This window comes from Ptychodera flava, chromosome 6 (genome assembly GCF_041260155.1).
Source record: "Ptychodera flava strain L36383 chromosome 6, AS_Pfla_20210202, whole genome shotgun sequence".
NCBI lineage: Eukaryota > Metazoa > Hemichordata > Enteropneusta > Ptychoderidae > Ptychodera > Ptychodera flava.
In genome coordinates this window covers 2,614,936-2,638,630 of record NC_091933.1, presented here as the reverse complement: position 1 = coordinate 2,638,630, position 23,695 = coordinate 2,614,936, and the positions used below count along the sequence as shown (strand labels likewise).

The following is a 23,695-nucleotide window of genomic DNA, read 5'->3' as shown; positions in this document are numbered from 1 at the left end:
ATGTTATCCGATTAATCAAAAATGTTTGCCTTAAACTATTATCTAGCATCGAATAAATACATGTTTTCTGTCCTTTCAAAACGCCGATGCATCTTCAAAGGGGTTACAGGATTGCAAGGCGGTAATTGTTTGATCAGTGAAATCTTGGGATTTGCTATAGAAATGCATTCCATAGCACTAGTCATCTCCAGGCGTGCAGCTTAGATGAAATATGGTTGCTCTACTCCAGTTTCCACCCTGATGTTTAGGGTGACACAAACATTACTTGAAATCAGAGCTCTCAAGGAGAACTGCATACTAACGTCTTTTGTGTGTATCTTTGACAACGACGACCAGGAAATGTGCAGCTGTTTTGATTTGAAATATTTCAGCGAAGTCAAGACGAAATGATAAAAATGGAAATTTTTTATTTGCCAACGACAATAATATTCATGGTGTTCATGTCCGACAATTCGATGACAGTTTTATGGCGTTAATTGTAGCTGATGCTGCATTGTCATGTGAGTCGTGTTGAAAGCATAGCAAACGATTTATACTAAACTGACGTACAGTATTATTTAGCATGTCAATTTGTATGGAATATCACCGTCTCTCTTAAACCAACTTAAATAAATACATCTCGGTGAATATAGTAAGGCCACAAACAACGCAGACATCGCCTTTTCCGCAACCTTTCAGAACTTTACATCTGAGCAAATATGAATTTAAAAATCGAACCCCAATTATAAGCAAAGATCCTTATCAAAACATAGATTTTATTATTACATCCTCTTAAATTTCGACGAAAATGAAGCGTTGTTAATGTTCTTCTTGTGGGGAGTTTTAAAACTAGCAACAAGCACATCAAAATATGTTAGCGTAAACAGCCCTTGATCTTCTCATAATACGGATGAAAGCTTGCAAAGAATGTTTAATCAGTTAGTTTTCTAATATGTATTGTATGTAGCAATGTCGAAAGTAGGGGTTGACTGGATTAGGCATTGCCTAGTCTGCCTATGCTACGGAATATGACATCAATTTCAATGAAATCATGTAAGATTTTTCCATTCATCCCAATGATAATAAAATAGGTTCATTCTAGTTTTTAACAGTTTACTGCCAGTTGTTCGCATAAACGAGAAGATACGATACAGACGCTTTACAGCAGCGGACCAAAGAGCGTGTCCACTTCACTGATACGACTGTTTAAAGACTTCTCTCTCTGTAGTTCTTAAAATCGAAAACAAACAATGAAATCTTTGCCGATAAGTTGATAGTGACTTCAGATGAAAAAACGCCACCTTTCTGTAAAATAATGTTCTGCATATTGCACAACAACCGTCAAGAGCGAACCCTCAGAAGTTGAATGTATTCATATGCCGATACTATGGCAACGTAAATTAATAATTTCTAGACCTAGTACATTGTACACATTGTGAGACGTTTTTATAAGTTGATTTAAACATTACAAGTATCGCCACACTACGTTCACACAACCACAATGTAAATTACATGACTTTACGGCCAATTGGTTCAAAATGTTCGCCAAATATTTGCGGAGGGAGAAGCTCGTTTACCGGAACAGCGAGATGTGGTTGTCGAGAAGTGGGCTCGCGTACTGACTATCGGAGTTTGCAAACATCTCTGGGCGGCAACATCACTCAAAAGCCGGCGAGTATTAAACTGGGTGCCGCGATATTCAAGAAGGTTAGCTGCAGCTGACATGGCTTACAGTAATCACACAGAAAAAGACGTGGACTACATCAAAAAGAAGCGAGGAGGTTGCTTCGTTTCGACTTTACAGTGGTTTATCATCGTCGTCTTGGTAGCTGTGATAATTACAGTTTCTGTTTTAATTGCTTATTATGTTCCAAAATCATCGTGTGATGATACGCCTGCAGACCCGGTAAGCGGTTTGCCTCCACAGCCAGATGAACCAGAGGATGTTCACAATCCTACTGAAGCTAGATTACCAGGCAATGTAGAACCCGAACACTACACAGTGGACATCAAAACGTACTTAGACGAAACGGACGGTGAACACAGTGATAAGCAGTTCAGCTTTGAGGGTACGGTACACGTGGATATAATATGTTTTAAGACAACAAACACGATAACCCTTCATGCCCACAGCAGTATTTACCCAATATCGATGACATTCGGTCACAAAACTCATCAAGGAGAGCTTGAAGATCTGACAATCGTTGGCTGGAATCGTGACTTGAAACCAGAATACGAGTTTCTAAACATTATCCTCGAATCCAACATTGAAGCCGGTGAAAAGTACTTGCTGAAAATTGCATTCAATGGCACTCTGATCCAACCTGATCTGCTTGGCTATTATGTCAGTAACTACACAGTTGACGGGGAAGAAGGCGAAAGGTAAGCCATCGATGTAAGATCCGAAAACCATCACCATCTTTCAATGTTTTGACTGAATTATTTCATAAAACACTGCAATACTGCAATTGCTTGTGCTATATAATCCGCACACATTCACACACACACACACACATACACACACACGTATACATACTTACGTACAAACGAGCGTTGGTGTGTACGTACAGTGTACACATACACACATATGGAAACGCTTTGAAAATTGCACAGTGTATTTAACTACTGAACTGTGCCTACGCTATTCAATAGATCTGGTGATATCTTAAAGTTTCATTTGTTGCAGCAGACTTGAAAATTGAACTTAGTTGCTCTCAGGCATGTTATAGAAGTATTGGAATAAAATTTAAATATCTGACTCCTGCATACTTGAAAGTTATCAATTTGATAATCTATCCTTAATTAGCATATTTGCTATTTACAAAGCATTGTGTAGGACTGCAGTGTCAGCCTCTGAGTGATATGTTGCCTGTTATCTTTTTGTTTTGAAAATCACGTGTCATGCTTGTCACCAGTACGGCGACCAAGGTACATAGAGCGAGAAGTCTGTGTGTGCTTTGCTATCATTACAATTTAATCATATTGTATTTGTAAATCAATAAAATGTGTCCCAACAAAGGCGAGATCGACTGGTGTAAGCCTATAAAGGGAAACGTCCATTTCAAGGAGTATATTGACCTCATTCGATGGATGTAGAATGTGCAAACATGCACATGAAATGGGACAAAAATGTAACTACATATTGCATATGTAGACTATGAATAAATTCTTATTTTGATTCTTAAATAGACGGTTTCTGTTTTTCTCGAACGTTGCTGAACTTAAATATAGGGCGACACAAACAAATATTAACCAGTGTACTGTCTTTATGGCATTCCATGCCATATCGGATGTCGATAACAATTTGGCAAGTGTTAAACCCCTGACTAATCTCCGATAATTTTGTGTGATTGACTACTGAGGCATTTGCCTAATTGAAGACATATTCAAAAAGCCCAGCAAACTTATTACCTGTGACAACTGTCGTCATTCTGATACCGACAGTATAAAGTCCGCACTTCACCTGCTTTGATGTCCCCACTGCAAATGTATTTCGTTCAGAGCATGTTATATCTCTTGCATGTTTTCAGAATTGGCAAAAGCCCCAATTGACTGCATTGATCAAACAGAAAACAAAACTTTCCTCATTGACAGAAAGTGAGGATAAATCGTCCTCAGATTTAATCGAGTGGTTACTGTGGCCCTACCATCTGAAAAATACGTCTTGTCTGTGTACTTTTACAGGCAGAATAAAATTTATTGCTTCTAATTATATTATCACACACACAACTCACACACGTTGACTCAAACACGAAGTCTCTTTGACTCTCTCTCTCTCTCTCTCTCTCTCTCTCTCTCTCTCTCTCTCTCTCTCTCTCTCTCTCTCTCTCTCTCCGTCCGTCAGGGGGCTTAAACTATAATAAATTTTCGAGATAATACTAATTCTTACCAAAGCAGCCTTCATAATATATCATATCTAGATTTCCTTAAATTACATCTCCATGTTGTTGCAACTTGCAATTCACTGCGATAGTTGTGACTCTGCATCTTTCTTTCTGTGTCACCCCCCCTCTCTCTCTCTCTCTCTCTCTCTCTCTCTCTCTCTCTCTCTCTCTCTCTCTCTCTCTCTCTCTCTCTCTCTCTCTCTCTCTCTCTCTTTCCTTAAATTACATCTCCATGTTGTTGCAACTTGCAATTCACTGCGATAGTTGATCGCTTAAATAGACGTCTGTGTGTAAAACGCAATCTCATTGCAAGCCCTACTCCTCTGTATAACCTTGAATTAACCGGTTAAATTCACCGATTATTTTTTTTCAAATCCCGTAGAGCTATCGTATTTCATAGATCATACAGATTGCTTTCACTCAATCACGAAGTGTCCTCGGGGGAAGAAACAACCACTTTTCTCAAATTGACTTCATGTAATTTCTAGGCTATTTATTTCTCTTGTAAAGCCACATGATGTCTATTTAGTCCATCAGATTTTATGTTTCGTCATAAAGCGTAGCTCTTCAATTTGTGTTTGGCTTAAATCCTAAATATGGCGAGTATGGTCGTTTGCTACTGGTGCGAGTTGACAAACCATCCAAGGGTCAAATACATTTGTTTACAATAATTGTAATTTTATACAGAATTCAGACACGATGATGAAGTTCACTTTATCATGTTTATTCAAACAATCAACGAATGTACATTTAATATCCAAATGTCTGATAAATATAAAGATTCTACGGATGTGGATGTAAAGAACATGCAAAGGGATACCAAATGAAGGTGTTCACTATATTTTATCGAACTGAGTTTGGAGCAGGAAGACTCTAAAGGATAGCATAATTCTCCAGTCTTCATTTTCGGTGCCATTTAATCCATCAACTATTTATCCTATGATGTTCTCAATGACACCCCATTACAGTCCTGGGTTTCTCCCTGGCATAACAGTTGATAATTCTACCTTCTGTTACAGTATGTTTTACTCCTAGAACAACTTGCATCGGCGTTGGCTGACTTAAACTCTCAGTCAATTTTGTTACGCCGACGGTGGCGATCAATTCCGGAAGCTAAGATTGTGAGCTATAATGGTTCAGTCATATGACATATTGTATATAGCAGGAGAAATAAAAAGTCGAAGTAAACTCATTATAATATATTGAACTCACAACGGAAATGTTTTATTTATGAAATCCAGGCATTTGGCATGTACACAGTTTGGACTTACCTATGCCCGACGAGGTTTCCCATGTTTTGACGAGCCGGCCCTCAAAGCAACCTTTGACATCATACTAGAACATCGTGACAGCAGGTCTGCACTTTCTAACATGCCAATCATCAAGATTGAACCAGGAAGTGAAGATGGTTGGTTAAGAACGCATTTCGACACTACTCTTACTATGTCAACTTACGTCATTGCTCTTGTCATCTCAGACTTTGTCAATATCACCAGATATACAGAATCAAGCATTCCTGTAAGTCACCTTGAACTTTAAATGAATTTCTTGGTTCTATGTAGCGAACAATGTTCAAAGCAAAACCGAAATCCATCACTTCTAGAACTTTATAAATTGCTGTTTTCTCGCCAATATACGATATCAAAGGTGGGAGAGTATCTCAAAGACAGTGTCAGGTTTGATGACCCCGAGATATCACATGTGATGATGTCCCTGAAACGTAACCCTTTCCACATAACAAATGAAAATTTGTAAGTGTTACTTAATTTGACACGGTCATTCGGCAAGATATTGTGTAAGTTGAAATGAAGTGAATCATGTTTTGCTTTTGACGTCAAAATGAAAATGCCATAAACACATAACAAATAACAAATAGCAATTTACCAGCACTGGTTTGTCTTTACATAGTGCAATTTTCAAGACAGTGTGCCCCGTTTACGAAACATATCATGCTCCTCGAAGACAGGCTTTTGGACTACCAGTCTTGAAATTGTTTCCTGGTCTACGGCTTATATGAACTCATTTTGAAAAATGTAGGAAATTACATTTTAACACAATTCTTTTATTATTTGTCATAAAATTCGCGGTTTACCTTTTCACAGAGAGTTGACTTATAGAATGACGGTCATTTTGAGTTTGCAGTCCCGGTAAAGTTGAGTTAATGTGCTTCTCTTATCTTCAACAAATTGCCGAAAAGTCTATTCGTATTTCTGTTTATAAGAGAGAACAATTTCCCTTTTATATGAAAATAAGAGCTAAGTTTTCAACTTTGATTTTCGAGTTGAATATAAATACTATTGCCTCGAAATAGTATATCTAAAGAAACTCCAAAGAAAATTTTTCGGAAAGTTGAATTGACTCAGGAAATTGTTCATATAATTTGTAATCAAGAGTTTACATTCTGATCCTAATAGCATTGTATTACACTTTTAAAGACATAACATATCGAAAGCGTTTTGTGTACCGTGCAAGCGCTTCGCTTCAATCTTAATCTGATCAAGCCTTTAGAAAGTATTTTTGTAAGTTGCTCCGGGTTTATCTACAGATAGACGTATACCTACAGTAATATTTTCTACTGATAAGTCAACCATGGGAAAATCTCCATGGAATGGTGACATGTCAATGGAATCATTTTACAGTTCTACGACACACCAGGGGATTACATTAAACGCACACTCCATGCCAAAGTACCCTACCGATCCTTGTCTGGTAATAAATGAAAGCTCCCGTCTGTGATATTGAGACTAGGCAATTAGAGAGCTGCCAATTTTCGCATTTGCAGACCTCCATTAGAGGTGACCTGGCCCCTGTTCTACTTTTTACGAAATTTTGAAGGTCAGGCAAAGGCAGTCTTGATATCATAGACTGTATAAAATGTTGCTGGTATGAGACAGTTAAACGTCCTTTGAGGAGTCATACACCATTTTGACATTTTTCGTCTACCTGCTTCGTAAATATATCAGGCGCTTACCTTAAATATCGATAAAAATATAAAACCCTCAAAAATGATTGGCAAAGAATAGAGGTAGAGTAGACGATACATTGGGTTTCTGATAAATCGTTTACTGATTTGCTTGCCAGTTTGTTCAGTGAGCGACGCTTATTCTAGAATTTTTTAAACGTGAAAGTCCACTTTTCAGGTTGGTTATCCTTTAAGCTGGCGTTGCACGTAACACAGCTTATTTTTCTCAAAATAACTATTTTGCAAAGATTTATTTTCATCATTTTTTAACCCAAGATAAAAATATTGGCTGGGTTCACCTTTTAGTATGCCAAAAGTCGTAAGTGGGTGAGAAAGAAATGTAAATTTATGTAAATTTATGCAAATCGCCCCGATTTCCTTGCTTTTTTTTCAAAAAAAAATATCTCAATTCTGGCTGGGTCAATTTGTGTGGTTTAAATGCTATGTAACAACACAGCAATTTTGTTTGTGTGTTGGTTTACGGTAAAGCCTCCTTATACAGGAGATAGGATAAAATTTGTGAAGAAATAAAGAAATGTCGATTACTCTGTTGATTTACTATTTATTTGCATGTCAAGGTAAGCGTTTGGGCTCCAGAAGACCGAATAGAAGCATTCGAATACGCAGTTGATATGGCAACGCAGCAAGTGGATATATTTGAAAAATTATATCGTATTCCCTACGCTCCACCAAAATTAGGTAAGTTAATTTTATTGGTTTGTGACTTGTTGTACCACTGCGTTAGTAATATGGTGATTATGATGTATTTCTGAGAAATCAATAATAATGGTTAGGATCTAGTGCCCTGTTATCAACCATGTCTTCTTATTATTATGTTCATCAAAACAAACGAAAAGTGCACTGAAAGTTTAAAAGTAAATATACCGGACGTTACTCTTTACCAAATGCATATCAAATATCAACAGAAATAACAAAATTACATAATCTATTGACCATGTTTAATTACAAATACACCGTGATTTGCTTTAGATCAAAATCACATTACAGTAACATAAACAGCTTTACCTTCTTGCCATGACAACCATTCATCACATTTCACATTGTCGTTGCTATGGAAGACAGACTAATACAATCATGGTATGAAATCAAAGGTATGATTTTTTCCGAAATCAGTATAACGATGAGCTATCATGATGAATCAAAATCACCGCTGCCTCCAATCGTGAAGTGTCAGTCTTTACAGAAGATCAACACACAAAGCTAACTTGACGTCTTTCTGTTTATGCAGGATGCTTTTTAACGCCTTCAATTCTCAGTAAGCTTGAAAACGCGAAACAGGAAGTAATTGTTTACCGAATCTTAAATGACAGGAGTGGTAGCATCTACCCAAAAGAGCGTCAATGTCTAGCCTGCATCGACAGAATGACATTTAAGTTAACAGAAAACATTGCATAAAAATAAATTGAGGATACACGGAACGTGCTGTGTATCAGTAAGTCACGTCGGGAAATCCAAAGCATTAGAATGCTGTCGGAGAAAGCGTGAGATTTGTCTAAGAAACAAAGTGCCCGATATGGTACTGACAAAAATGCTACACTTTCCACATGCGTCTTCGACTTATGAAAATAAATTGAGCAAATTGAGCTAAAACATGTGGTAAATTGAATACAAAGTCTCTCTTGTTTATGGCGTTACTTTTATGGAGTAGGATTACAAAACGAATACTCTATCGGGCATGCTTGCATGAATGATGTGAAAATTACCAATACCGGTATCGTTGCCCTTTTCAATAGCCTTTTAATACCTTCTATCCAAAGTGTTAAGGGGTCAAAACCAAAACAACATAAGCTTGAAAGGTTCATATTTTGTCGTTCATATTGATTATTTTGCGTTATATCGAATGACTGCGAGGTAAAGACGATCAGTCTTGTCTAGTGATCAGCTGTCTCTCAGGGATAACAAAGATTAGAAAATTACTTTACGCGAATACCCTCTACTCAGACTAAAGTATCACAACGTATGAAACAGCTGATCTAACCAAACACTCTTGACTTTGAACGGTTTGTTACTTTTGTCAACGTAACGGGGGCGATCTGTCTATATGACGATGAAGGAAAAATCAGAGAACACATTTGCTTTTATCTTAGACCACGACCAAGGATTATCCCGTCTTTCACAGCTGCGTCTTATCAATTTGTATTTTTAAAACTCCGTGGGCACTCAAAACAATACCACCAAGTTCTTTTAACAGCTAATATTCAACGATAATATCTAGGGCAGAGGTCTCCAGCAATATAAACAATATCTTTTAAGTTCCTTGCCACCAGCGGTCTGCATAAAGAATCATTGCCTACTATTCGTCTTCTCTCTTAAATAGTTTAGGTTTTTGCATTATTAATCAACGTTCTTATCATAATATGCGACAACACTAGTACATATAAAAGGGTAGTAAAAAGTAGCAAAGATCGGCTAACTAAATCAATATATTAACAACAATGAGAATGCATGGATCTGAGCTATCGTCTCATGCATGCTATGTGCACTGTGTTCCGGGAAAGATAAAAATAAGTTCCGTCTATTTTAAAAGATGTTTCTAACTTGCACTTTTAAATGGAAAAAATGCGATCAAGATTGGTGGAAAATCTTTCCTTTCAGTTGCTTCGGACACAGTCGTCTGAAATTGCAAGTTAATGATTCAGTGTTGTTGCACTTTGCTGATTCTTTGTAGTGAAAGCTTTATCTGCTTCTGAGTGCATTCAGCAGATGCCGAGTGGCAAGATGGAGTGTCTATGATGTAAAACAATGATAATCACAGAGCAGCTTGCCCTCAAATGGCATCGGAAGACGACAAGTCACCAGCTCATCAATTTGAATTACTAATAGATTCACCCAAAAAATATTTCATTTTGTCATACACTGGACAAGTGATACAGAAAACATTATTATTGGAAATAGAGAAATCGCTTCCTGCCATGCAATTAGACGAAATTGAAAGACAGTCACGCTCGGACGTCGAAGTTGTATACAATCAAGAGAAATCAGACATGTGCGAAATTGACATTTGCTGGAGACAAAATAAGCACGAAAGTTGTCTCTAGAAAATAGCAAGGAAGTCTTTGGCAAAGGTTGCTAATAGCTAAGTAAACAATTGGCACAACATTCGTTCGCCTTTAGCAACAGCAACTTTGAGGTCATGTGACCTTTTGAAGTTCCACGTATTTTACTGTCGTATTCTTACAAATGCATGGTGGACGAGCTCAATTCAGCGCAACGCTTCCATAATATACTCCGCTTTAATAACACATGCCTAACAGAAAACATAAAATTCTAACAAATTTGGTCTATGTTTAATTTCATTGCAGACAACGTAGCCATACCAAACTTTTACTTTAGTGGTATGGAAAACTGGGGTGTAGTTTTGTACAGAGATAGCCGCATTGCTTACACACCCGGCATCGACACTCCTTATCAGAAACAGAGATCCAACTCCTTAGTGTCGCATGAAGTAGCACATCAGGTAGGACCCCCAGAGCTGTCATATGGTCCTTGGAATTTGTATTACATGTGAGAAACACAAACAATTCACATGCACTTATCTCCCCCACCCCCTTCATCTATACCTCCTCCTGCCTGGAATATGATAAAAATTCACGCACTGAGGGTATGGTATTCACACATGTGTTTCTAAATTCGATGAAGTCTTTCCTGACTCTGCAATACATACGTGAAATGGAATGGTCCATTTCGGGCATATGGTAGCATGACGAAGGCTCGCAAGCAGTTTACGGTAGACTTACAGTTTATAAGGTCAATAGGGGTCATTAACCGCAACAATGATCTTGTTTCGCTCTTAAGATCATCAATTAAACAGGAAAGTAAAAGATGAGATCCCTACGGAAATTTCACGACCACATGAAATAATGTTTAACTGCAGACTCACAGCTAAATAGCAAAAATTACAGTAATCTTGTGAAATGACATGGAATAGATGAAATATTTACGTTCATAGCGTACAAAAAATGTAGATCGTAAATAGAGCACGACTGACAATGCCTGATTGATAAAAGATTTGACCTGATGATAAACTTTATCACATTCCAACCCCGATATAATCTCTATATTTTCAAATCGGGCACGACGTTTTACCAATTAAATTGGCATATATAACATGGCATTGGAATTCCAAGCTCACCATGTTTACTGTGTCGAGACTTGGTATACAATACTAGAGAAAAGGGGAACAATGACTTGGAGAGGAATGGGGAAGAGAAACATGAAAACAGAATAGATTGATAGAAAGAGACAGAGAGACACCGTATGATGGCTGGACTAAATTGTGATTTGTTGTGGCAGCACTCAGCAAAATTGATGCCGATGATTTGTTTATCATTTACAGTGGTTTGGTGATTTGGTCACCTGCCAATGGTGGGATCATACCTGGCTAAATGAAGGAATAACAAGTTTTGTAGAATACATTGGAAGCAACCACACTGAACCAGACTGGCAAGTGGTACGCTTTTCTCGTCTTTTATAACAAAATGATTATGAGAGACACATCTTACTTTAACATTAATCAGGCCAGAGAGGGAGATTTTATCGGCTGTGATTTTCTTTGCAAGACAACATCGCGACAAGCAAACTTTATTATTATGCCGACAAGTACACTATTTTAGTATTTGATGACATTTAAGGCACAGTCACTACAAATTAAGTATTATCATTGTAAACGAACGTTTAACATTTTTAAACCATTTTATCGGCCATGCAATTAAAAAAGAAAAAAATACAGTCACTGGTTAAGTATTGAAAATCTACCACTCTACAGTATTTGCAGTTGATTTTATGGCATTTTTGAAAATTTATTATTGGTAAAAGTAGATGTGGCAATGAAGGGGAACCGTGGCCTCTAGCTGAGGCCATGCTCTTTCAAGGTTTCAAAATATATTGAAGATGCTGCAAATATTGCAAGCTATCTGCAGATTCGTGAAACAAATATAAATAATATACAATCCGTTTGAGATTTACGTTGTACAAAGTCTGTCATCTTCACTAGTGCCTTCATGATCCATCGAAAATATAAACTACTCTCGTACTTATGATATTAACAACCATTTTAGGCTGCGCAGTATATGTTTACGTTTTGAATATGGTTTTGTAACGCAAATTATCATTTTGATTCCTGCATTCATTTGTCACAAAATGCCGAACTATTTTGTTCAGTCTCCCTTCGAAGGACGTCGACAATTCTTCCCAACGTTTTATTCTTCAGATATTTGTCGAATGTAGGTGTAAATTTTCCTATCACCATATAATTCTCGCTATAGTCACTCATCACGTATTGATTTCCACGCCTTCTTTTCACATTATTTAATCTAGTTCGAACAAGTATTCCAATGGAGTGATTTGTATGCAGCTATGAATGTTGATTCAAGTGGCGACTCTCATCCAGTCATTTATCAAGTTGGAACCACTTCATCGGAAGTCCTTGCAGTCTTCGATACCATTTCGTATCAAAAGGTAGAGGTCATTCTCACGATCGCATTGTTGTAAACTTACTATATTCTTATTTTGTGCAAGAAAACACACATGATATAAACGTACGAAATTGAATTCTACGCCCAGAAATGAGTTGCCGTATTAAAGATCTTAAAAACACCATTGGAACTAATTTGGGATATTCATATTTTTCAAATTTCTCAAAAGTGTTAGTTGCCACATAGCTGAATGTTGCAATATTACAAATTACTCATAAAAACAAGTGTATAAATTAAAAAGAAAAGCAGATGAGATTATATGTGTAGATTAAATCGGCATTACTTCACCATCCAATTGTCCCAAATTAGTTCCAATCGTGTTTTAATGAACTTTGTCCCCGAAATAAAGGATATATTTCACTCGTCTTCTGGGTAGCGGTTCGTAAATATTACTCTGATAGTTGCTGTATTGTTGTCACTAGCCAAGTAGCTCAGAATGTTGGCAAAATACCGCGAGGTCACTCCAATTATCGCTGCCTTTTGTATAAACAAGGGGTAGTGTCCCACTGGTTGTCAGCAAGGGAATTCAACATGAAGTCAAAGTTCGCCACGTTGACGAGCGGAAGGACATGATTAACGTGTTTAAAGTACATCAACATAGAAAAAGGACAGAAATAAGTATTATAAAATATTGCATCCCCGCTGCATGGACTTTTTCTCAACTTGTCATAAGTATGTAACACAATTATGAATTTAAACCTCTTTCATCCAAATTCATGAGAAAAGAATGTCGTGTTTTCAATCATTCCAGTAACAGACTTGACATGTTCATCATCTTTACACAGTCACAGTTTGAACAGATCATCAACATTTTCTACAAAAGATTTTCAATATGAGCTCATGAATCTCCCGATCTAAATATGTATTAATGTTATTAGTATAGATACAGAAATAAATACACGTACTATTTTAATAGTGTTGTGTGTTTTATTTCAAAACAAATGTTTGAACTCCTGCAACCTTTGACCGAAGATTGTTGTCGTTGTATTTATTCAAGAGATCGTTTATAACTAGATGGCCGCAATTCAATTCAATGTTTTTTCTCTGACAGGGTGCAAGCCTTGTTCACATGATGGCAGACTTCTTGACCCCAGTAACGCTCACAGAAGGTTTTACACTGTATCTCAATAGCCATAACTACAGTAACGTTGTCTCTGATGATTTATTTCGTGCCTTGACTAAGGTGGGTGAAGAAATCTCTTGACAATCGTAAAATTCACTCGAGCCAATCAAAAGCTTACAAACTGTCTCTAAACAATTCAGGAAAATAAACTGGACAAATTTATTTGTTTTCAAGAAAATCACAAAGAAACAATTACTTGGCAAGACAAAAAAATAGGACCGATCATTTCTGCTTATCTCGTACAATGTGAAAAAATCAAATGACGGTTTGTAGCACAGATTTGCGGAATCCTTCTGCAGGTCTCCAGAAGACGATATTCTTCGAATCGTAGTGGTGTGTATTTGTACATTCAACTTCACCCCTATGTTTGAAAAATATGTGAGAATGTGAGTGACGTGATACATCCATATAGATCAAAGAAATTCATACTATATAGATCAGCACATTCAGCTATAAGATTTACATTAACATACACAGCCTTCTCAGATCTTTCGCAAAGATGTCCCTTGTACAGTTGGGGCTAGTCGATCAACTGGTAATGACTTTCCCTAAATGTACAATCAAAAAAGTTTTGATATCAACGGCCTGTTGGATTAAATATCGAGAAGTCGTTTTCTTTAATTCCCATTCCTAATTCCTTTTTGTTTGCAATCATAGGTAGACATAGGGAGAAACAACGTGGACGTTAAAAAGATCATGGACACCTGGACTTTACAAATGGGATATCCAGTGGTCAATGTATCACGTGACAAAGACGATCCAACCATAATCCATACGACACAGCAGCATTTTCTTCTTGATCCAACTGATAGACCAACTGATAAGTATGGAGATATGGGGTAAGACTATAATGTTTCGTTGGTTGGTTGGTTTGGACAAATCCAAATTCTAAATGGCGGCACACACTTATCGTTGCAAATCTGATGTAATACAGTCTGATGTAGTCGCTTGCATTCGTCTGCTGCAACCGTTATCTATACTGGCGATGAATTGTCAGTCTTGATGACTGTTCATTGTGTATTCCAATTGTCGACTGCTTCTGCCTTTTCAACTTTTTACAAATAGGAATATCGAATTGTATGTGTAGGAAATTCAGTGTCATCGCAACTGTTTATTGAGTTTTGAAGAAAGCTATATTGGTCCGATTTTGAAAGCTCGGGAAACTTTCCCGCATCGGTACACTCGTCTTGCTTCTCTGCAAAGGATGTTATGTCAAAAATCAAATGAAAGTTGTCGTGAATTAATTATGAATGTCAATTACTATTTAGAACTGGTCTGACATACTTTTCAATTGGTTGTAGATTACATTTTAAAGTAACAATGTAAAATATCTATTCGTCGCAGTCAAAACATCGGTCCAGGTCAAAAGTAACAAATGATCTTATCTTTGACAGGTACAAATGGTATGTCATGCTTACCTACACGCATGAAGGCGATCAGACGTTTGATAATGTAGGGAGGACATGGCAAAACAGAGGACCAGGTACCCTTCTTGTGTTCTTAATAAGGTGTAACGTCAAATATCGTTCATTAAGAGTTCCTTGTGCTTTTGAAAATCAATTTATTTCTGCTTGACATTACAGAACACATTGCCTAATTTCAAATTTCACAATGTGTGACATATCAACAGACTTATTTGGGTTTCCTAACTCCCAAGCGTGATCAAGACAGTCTCAGTTTAGACAGGATGACTACTTTTGATGTCGATGACACTCAGCCTGATTGGCAGAGGCGTATCTTTTCACCTCGTCCGACTTCAGTCTGCATAAGTCGTCAAAACATTCGCTAGTTAAATTGTTTCCTAAGTGCTGCGTACACTTATGGTTCAAACCATTACAAAATTATTGGCATTGTACTGACTGTTTCTGTCATAACTGTGGAAACAGTAAATCAACTTTTTATGTATTTTACGTCATTCAAGGCAATACTCTGTTTTAAAATACTTTTCTTTACGTTGGAGAAAACAATAGTTTCAGAATTTTTGATTTGATTTATGAAATTGATGATCTATTTGCGCCCTCAACCGAATGGGATGACCTTTTCAAAGTTTAACGTGACAGCATCGTATTTTAGTGTGCGACTTCTGTTTTAACCAAAATATTTCTTCTTTTGAATTGGTAATTTGATGTTAAGATATGCGATCTTTAAATGGGAGGCCTCAGTGATTGACTTTGTTCATATTTGTTCAAATTGAGACAAAATTCTTCATATTCAAAGAATAATGTTGTAATTTCAGTCATGACATTTGTACATGCTATACATTGGACTGGCTTGCTTTATTTTTGTAATACAATCACAACATTGCTATGTGGTCCATTGGGATCAATGTACTATCGACCCCAGTGACAATAGGTGAGATAAACAAGGATTCTAAACATCTGTTATCTTGCCATTAGTTTTTATCAGTCAACGGTCACTTCATCGACGTCCAAATCATATATATTAAATTCTATGACGTAACGGATACCGCAGCAAGCTTGAAGAGTCATATGCCGATATTTTCTGACCTTGACGTTTCCTGACATACAAAGGGAATATATCTCACGGGAGATTAATTCATCGTTTCTTTTAACCCAAAGCATAAGTAAATCACCCACACAAGCTTGTTATATTAGTTTGTTTACTTGGCGCTCAGGATATTCCATAAATAAAGTACTCTTTTGTTCGATCTGCTTCTTTTCAAGATCAAGATCAAACACGTGACTTATTTATTTAAACTTACTGTTTAATGTTCACAACGTTGGATATTATCGCGTCAACATTGACAAAACTAAACCTAAAAAATTCGTCTGAGTTAGAAAGAGTTGTACATAAATCCTAGTGCTGTGAAATTACAAATGATTTACTTAAACAATTAAAATATTTAAAAATTAAAAATGATTTGTGCGAGGTGCATCTTCAACTTTGAAAGTTCGCGCAGACCTTCAAAGTCAGTAAAACTAGGAAAATTACCAACGGTGCATTCTGAAACAAGCATAATACTGCGATTTGTCTTCAATGTCTTAAAAGCTACACAGATGGCGACCGTTCTGACGTGTTGTGAGTTGCAGGTATAGGCTGAACATCTATTTTGAAAGCATTCAATCACAGAATGTAATCAATACTTCAACTCCAATCTACAGTATCATTCTGTCTTTGAGTTCTGAGAATATAAATTTCCCCTGAACTGTACAAGTTGACTGACTGAACTCATTCTCATTAAGAATAACGAAACTGTTTATTGGCGTTGTCAGTTTCTCACTCAACCCTGAACTAGAATACATAAACTAAATACAGTGAACTTAAACAAACACATATAAGATGGATTTACTGCGAATTTGACAGTATCAGGAAAAGGGAGCACTAAGTAAAAGGCCAAGGTGATCTAAATATAGACAGCATAACCAAGGTATGGTCTTTTGGATCATAGCGCAGCATTTAGAACGCCGTTCTGCAGTTAGACATCCTTAGAATTCTATATATTGCATTTGAGCTCAGTTGTTTGTAGGATGTCTTGGCTGTCATAAATATTCTCCTGGAATGTTAAGGAAAGCTACTGTGAATAGTTCGATAAAGTTTGTAATTGAACCACACCGACAACGGTTACCATGCATTACATCGACAATAGAACGGAGAGCAGCTAACGATGGTTAGGGCTTACAGCAGACAGTTGATGTATCAAATATGTAAAAAATATGAAAAATTAAATTTTAATATTTACTGGTGTCATATTTCAAAAATATACAATTTTTATATTCTTTGGAGAAAGTATTAAGTAAGGGGGTTATCCTGAAAATTTGAACTAAATATCTTGATTCTAACACTTTAAACTTGACATTAACTCTGAGAAAAGAATTGGTGCAAAAATAGCCTTTCCGGTCACCTTAATAGCTTTGATTTTATGCCATCAATTACCACATGTTTGTTGTTCTGGCGATGGTGCATTGAGTAATCAAAGTGATTATTACGATCAGTTCATACAGGGTGCGATCACGGTAGGGATCTTCAAAGATCAAATTACTGACGCATTTTGTTGTCATTGCTGCAGCTGATGTCCAAATGACCGGGGTAACGTCCGATGATTGGGTACTGTTTAATGTTCACAACGTTGGATATTATCGCGTCAATTACGAACCTGAAAACTGGGAGAAATTAGCACAGCAATTACTAACTGAACACAAGGTATAAAGTTTTCATTATTTCACAGTCAGCAAACTAGAAAATTTTCCGTAAACTTTAACCACTTTCGTGTTACATGCTAATACTAGTATGCTACTCCTCGGTATTTTAAACGGTCTCAAAATAAGGAGGGGCGTTCAAAGCTGTATGAAATGTCTTTTCCCTCTGATCTGAATTTTGTTTCCTCAAGCAGACTGGTTTTCCACTCTCCAAAATGCACGACAAGGAAAATTCTCCGCCGGCCAGGCTCTTTCAAAAGGCTCCCCACTGCATGCCCTCCGCCTTGGCAAATCCCCGCAAAATGTATCCTTCTTGTTAAAATTTCTCCCCTTGTCACAATATTACAGGTTATACCGATACGTAGCCGTACAGAGCTGCTTTCTGATTCATTTACATTATCACATGGACATCAGCTAGATCAGCTGACAGCATGGAAACTGACCGAATATTTGTCTGAGGAAGAGGAGTACAACCCATGGAGAGCTACTACAGATAACATAGCTACTACAAAGACCATGTTGAAAAGAACCACAGCTTATGGATACTATCAAGTATGTGTCTATTTGATATGCCTCGCTTACTGAGTATTTTCCAGCCGCGTTTAACTCCATATCAAATTTCTTTCGAATTCTCTCATATTGTCAAGTTGTTTCAGAAAGATGCATGAATACTTTCATCGGTATTGTGGAATTACGAAGTTGAATTTTTGACGAAATGCCGTTCAGTATTACATTTCAGTCGCAATGCAATGATCACACTAGCCACACATGACAACTATGCAGATCACTAAACCACAAAATAAGATTTCTATCGTGTATCCCTCAAAGTTAAACACTACTAAAAGTATATGTTAACTTTAGTATAGTCCAGATATAAATCGTAAAAAATTATTACAAACTACTAAAAAATCTCCAGCGATGCTGTTTCAAATGGGTGTGATGGGAACCACGCATTGTCGTCTTGAAGGAACCCTGGCAACCAATGTTGGACATAAAATTCGGTATCTATTGACCCATGCTTCATGAAAGATACACGGCCAAGTGAAATGCATAACTCTAAACACATCACAAGGAAAAATGCATCTCAATGATAGCGTTAAATGTTGATCAGTTTTTAATGTGCTTGTAATACCTTCATCTTTCAGAAATATATGAGAAATTTGATCCATCCAATGTACACAAAGTATGGATGGGATTTCACAGACGAAGAATTTCTTGTATAGTAAGTCGTATATATTGAAATTTTGCAGTCTGAATTATTTAGTAAAATAGATAAAAAGGAAAAGCTATGTAAATAGATAAAACGTCAGCGTATCAAAAACCTTTAAATAAGTGTATTTAAAGAAAATACATGTGGAGAAAATAAGAACAAGGTGAACTTCCAACTGTCAATCCTTAAAATAGATTGTTATTTTTCTTGTAAGCATTTCATATTCGTCCATATTCGGTCTTACCGATTTCTCCTGTCACTTTTATCAGTATGAGTACCATGACAGCCATCAACGTTGCCTGTGGTCATGCACACGCTAGTTGTGTTGAAGAATGCAAGGACCAGTATCATCAATGGATTGACACCGGCAACAACACGTAAGTCTTGCAGATCCAGCCACTTTAATCCCTTTCAATAATAGAAAAACAACATCAATTATTACGCCACCATTGATTGAAATGGGGTCGTACGATTAATTGAAATGGGGTCGTACCATTGATTAAAATGGGGGCGTACCATTAATTGAAATAGAGCCGTGTAGCTGAGATATCTACTCGTAAATTTGTATCTGTTCATAAATTAAGTTCAGATACTGTTGTGGTTCTAAGATCAAGACATTTGTACTTCTCAGCTGCCTTGTATTGTTAACAAGAACGATAGAACTTCTAATGATTAAGGAAGAAGGTAAAAAGATGTATGGCGTGTTGTTCAATCAATGGCAGTGTAGTTTACCAGTGTAACGTTCTTTCTGTACACAGAATCCGGGCTGACACAAAAACTACAGTATACTGCACCGCTATAAGGTACGGCGGTGATGTAGAATGGGAGTTCGCCATGGAGATGTATGAAAGTAAACTAACCGACCCAACCGACAGATCGTATCTACAGGCAACTATGGCTTGCACACATATTCCATACCTGTTGTCAAGGTAAACAGATATTTAGATATTGCATCAAGTGCTAACTTTGGAATCTATGTTGATTGATGTTTTGTTTGTTTGTTTGTTTGTTTGTTTTCCTTTCCATTGCATTTGATGTTTTGATCGATTAATATTATCAATACGACTATGTATGGCCATAGGTTATAGGTTTGCGGTTATGATGAGTATTTATTTGATGTTGAAATTTTCATATGGTTGTGTAATTCAGATATTTAGAATATTCACTGACCTGGGGCTGGGCTAATACTGGAATTCACAACGCTAGAAGATACTCGGCTGTGGGCTTCTCCATAGCCTGGACGTTCACTATGGATAACTTCGATGAGTTACTTGAAACGTGAGTATGCTTTAGTTTTGGCCTATAGGAATAAGTTGAGGAAAGATATTTAGTATTGTTATCTAGTTGCTGACAAAAGTAACGATACAATGATAATAATAAAATATTAACAAATCAGTGCCTGTGTTGCTAAAATGACGTACTGTGGGGCAATACCAATAAAGCAATGGCCTAGACTAGGATAATCCTAAAAAAAACTTATATACATGGTTTGTAAATCCCTCTGTTTGATCTGGTCTGAGTCATCGAGAATCACTCTTTATCTTAGTCTACAGTGGTCTTCTTAATCTATAGGCCTATTCATTCCCATGTTTAATATTAACTTTCATCTGTACACTGGATTCTTTAGTGAGTTTTTCAAATAAGATACTTGTGAATGCGCATATCAAAGGAGCCTAGGAATGTGGGTAAAATTGTCAAAATGTGTAGAGTAATTTTATTACACTTCAGTTTCAGAATATGAAAATATTTCAGTTTGCGGCTAAAAGACTAATTTTCAGTGAACAATAATCATCATATAATAAATATGTTCCATAATTTATTTGTTCCTTATATTTATTCATGCATTGAAACAGATACGGAGATGCTGCCTACGATATTGTCTGGGGATTTTCCGACGAGATGAACACGAGAAGAGAAAAAGAAATGGTACTTCTTTCGCATTAAACTTCTTTCCAATTTAATCTTTTTTCATTCAATCCCTAAACGTTTGCAATGATCCCTTAGCGTAGTGACAATTGCTAATACACGTACAAAAATTGCAAATTAATTTGATGATGTACAGAAATTTGCAATCAGTCTATCAAATAAAAAGTAGATTATGCCAAGAGATGTGTCGCCTTTCCGCATCAGAATGGAAAACCAGTAAAAACTTGTACGAAATTATTTCACTGAAGTTGTCAACATCTATACATATTCTCGTTAAGCTTAAAATGATATTTTTACTGTCATAACTGACAGAGACTAGCTGACTATTACCACGTAAACAATGTGATAGATTAGTCGTCTTTATTTCATTTCATATAATTTGAAAACAATTCATTTTTCTCGTCCTAGCTTGAGGAGTTTGCCGAGCTGCACAATGATATGCCTGAAAATGCCGCCAGCAACTTTTACGCCGCTCTTCACCGTATCGAGCTTAGCATTATATGGATGGACAGAAATTACGACCAACTGAAGTTATGGTTTCAAGAAAAGACTAAAGACAGCATTTAGATATTAAGTGTGTGCATTTTATACCTGTATGTGTGTGTATGTTCATTAAAGAACGGTATATAAACTATTACGTTTAGGGGAATACACAATCATGGAAGAGTTGAAATATCTACCAACGATTGAGATGTACGTACTACTTATTTTTTATCTATTTGTCAATAACTTTAACCTTTTACAGTCCCAAAATTACATAATTTCAATCGTTCTATTGTTTTAATCCATGGGTGTTTTTTAACTTTTTGCTCAAAATTATGTAGATGCCAAAGTTGATGGCACATTATGACCTGTAACATGGCACAATGTTGAAAATTGAGAAAAACAACCTTGCGTCATCTTTAGACTTATGAATAATCTCTTTCTTTTGTCACAATAAGGAGTGAAAGTAACAACATTCGGGTTTTTAAAGACAGTATATTTTATCAAAAACCTGAGACACCTTCCCATAGATACATCTTGACAGTTTCATCTAGTGAAAATCAGAACATATGTAGTTTTAAACGTTTCATTACAACCATTTCCGAATGAAATATATGCCTCATCATTTTTATACGTGTCGAGGTCAGATTATCAGGATTCAGAAAGTAAGCTGAATTCAAAGTCACCAAATCAAGCTCTAAAATAGCATTACGTCTTTCATTTAGTTGTGGCTTGTATTGTTTTGAACATAATTTAAGTGTATGCGTGAAATGTGTGTACAGAGTAATAATAGTATCTTATGTGTACATTCCAATTTGAAATACTTTTCTACTCGATATAAATATAACGCCATCAAACAAGGTCAATTGTAGAGTATTAATAGCATTACCGTGTTACAAGATTCTGTTTTCACAGTGGCTTCCCCATTTAGTTCACTTGTCGAAGTAATGAGTGGATATGTCAAGGAACACAACATTGTAATATCGAGAATTTCTAGCCAGTTTCCATGTATAGGCCTATCGAGATATTTATTGTTTTGATGTTTACATACATAGTGACGCAGATGCTGATTGACAAATTGTTCATGCAATTTTCAAATGTCTTCAAAGCTTCCAGGGGTATGCGTGTTCAATGAAAATTGATTTAAAAATTCCGTATTTCTGTAACAGCCTCCGATGATTAAACATATTCTTTCAAGGAGCCTAACACAAATATGTATCTTCAAGTCTTATCCAATAGCAAATTTGCCGATGCCCTCTGGGTTGAGTTGTTAAAGTTGATAAATGAAAGGTTTTCCAAACTCAGGCTAATTGATAAACAAAGGAAGACAAAATCGTACATCTAGACTATCCGATTACTAGATTTTCTGAGGGTAGACGTGCAGGGCAGTTGATACGGAACCGTAAAGTAGTTTACAGGGATTCACTGAATTTGAAAAGCGTGAAATTTGTTTCTTTCCTTTGCTTATTTGGCTTCCTTATCTAAATTGTTTCAATGTCCCAGTGTTACATGTATTGCTTCGCTTCACGACTGAGAGAGAGAGAGAGAGAGAGAGAGAGAGAGAGAGAGGAGAGAGAGAGAGAGAGAGAGAGAGAGAGAGAGAGAGAGAGAGAGAGAGAGAGAGAGAGAGAGAGAGAGATTGATTGTAATATGATCTGAAATGCGCAATCTGATAAAGGTCAAGGACATGAGGAATCTTCATGGTTAATTTATATTGATGCTATGAAGGATTCATCGACTATCTTTCTGTTTTTATAAACAGTTTTCTATTGACATCAATAAATTCCTATGTGTACTGTGTTCATGTATCATCAAGTGAGTCGTAAGACATTTCTTGGCCTAGTGTTTAGGTCACGAGATGTCTTCCATCCGAAAGTTCACTTGCATTCAATGACAAGAGCTTTCTGGTTTTAATCAGCTCAGGAAGACTATAACACGATCGGAATCTCAGGGTTTGTGTACGTTCCGAGTCAACAACGTAGGCTATTACATACAATCACTTTTCCCAAGCACTGCAAGTGGTCGAAAAACTGCCACACGGGATTGAGCTAATGTAAACAGAATGTATATGAGGCCATTCTAGACGTATACATGGTTTCTCAACACGAAAGACCTGCCATGGATGCACAAGAGGGGCACCTGTGTTTGTTCATTTTGACAGACAAGTAAGCTACAAGATAGAGCAGTGACTTGTCATTCTTTTTCAATCACTTTCATTGGTCTCATCCAAACCACATCCAGCACATCGACGTTCCGTTAGCAGAATCAGGAGAACTTGTGGGAACTGTACATAAACAACCCGAGCAAATAACACGTTAACCTGATTTCTAGACCCTTTCATGATTGAAACATAAAGATGTCAAGTAACTAGAGAGATACGGAAGATGTTTCTGAAGAAGGAATTTCAGTCTGATCTTAATACTTCAAAATCAAAGAGGACAACTGCAGACACAAGCGTTGCAGTCTAATTACCAGC

The 23,695-nt window shown here is 36.7% G+C and overlaps 1 protein-coding gene across 1 annotated transcript; it reads left to right on the top strand.

Moving 5' to 3' along the window:
- The first annotated feature begins 1,446 nt into the window (after window positions 1-1,446).
- On the top strand, window positions 1,447-23,019 carry LOC139134583 (aminopeptidase N-like). The gene is made up of 17 exons (XM_070701493.1): window positions 1,447-2,361; window positions 5,105-5,381; window positions 7,404-7,524; window positions 10,149-10,303; window positions 11,183-11,296; window positions 12,163-12,303; window positions 13,372-13,503; window positions 14,101-14,282; window positions 14,838-14,926; window positions 17,471-17,604; window positions 17,949-18,152; window positions 18,746-18,822; window positions 19,080-19,187; window positions 19,569-19,739; window positions 19,960-20,088; window positions 20,664-20,736; window positions 21,145-23,019. The coding sequence occupies exons 1-17, from the start codon at window positions 1,703-1,705 to the stop codon at window positions 21,301-21,303; spliced, it is 2,925 nt and encodes a 974-aa protein (XP_070557594.1). The 5' UTR covers window positions 1,447-1,702; the 3' UTR covers window positions 21,304-23,019.
- Window positions 23,020-23,695: the final 676 nt, after the last annotated feature.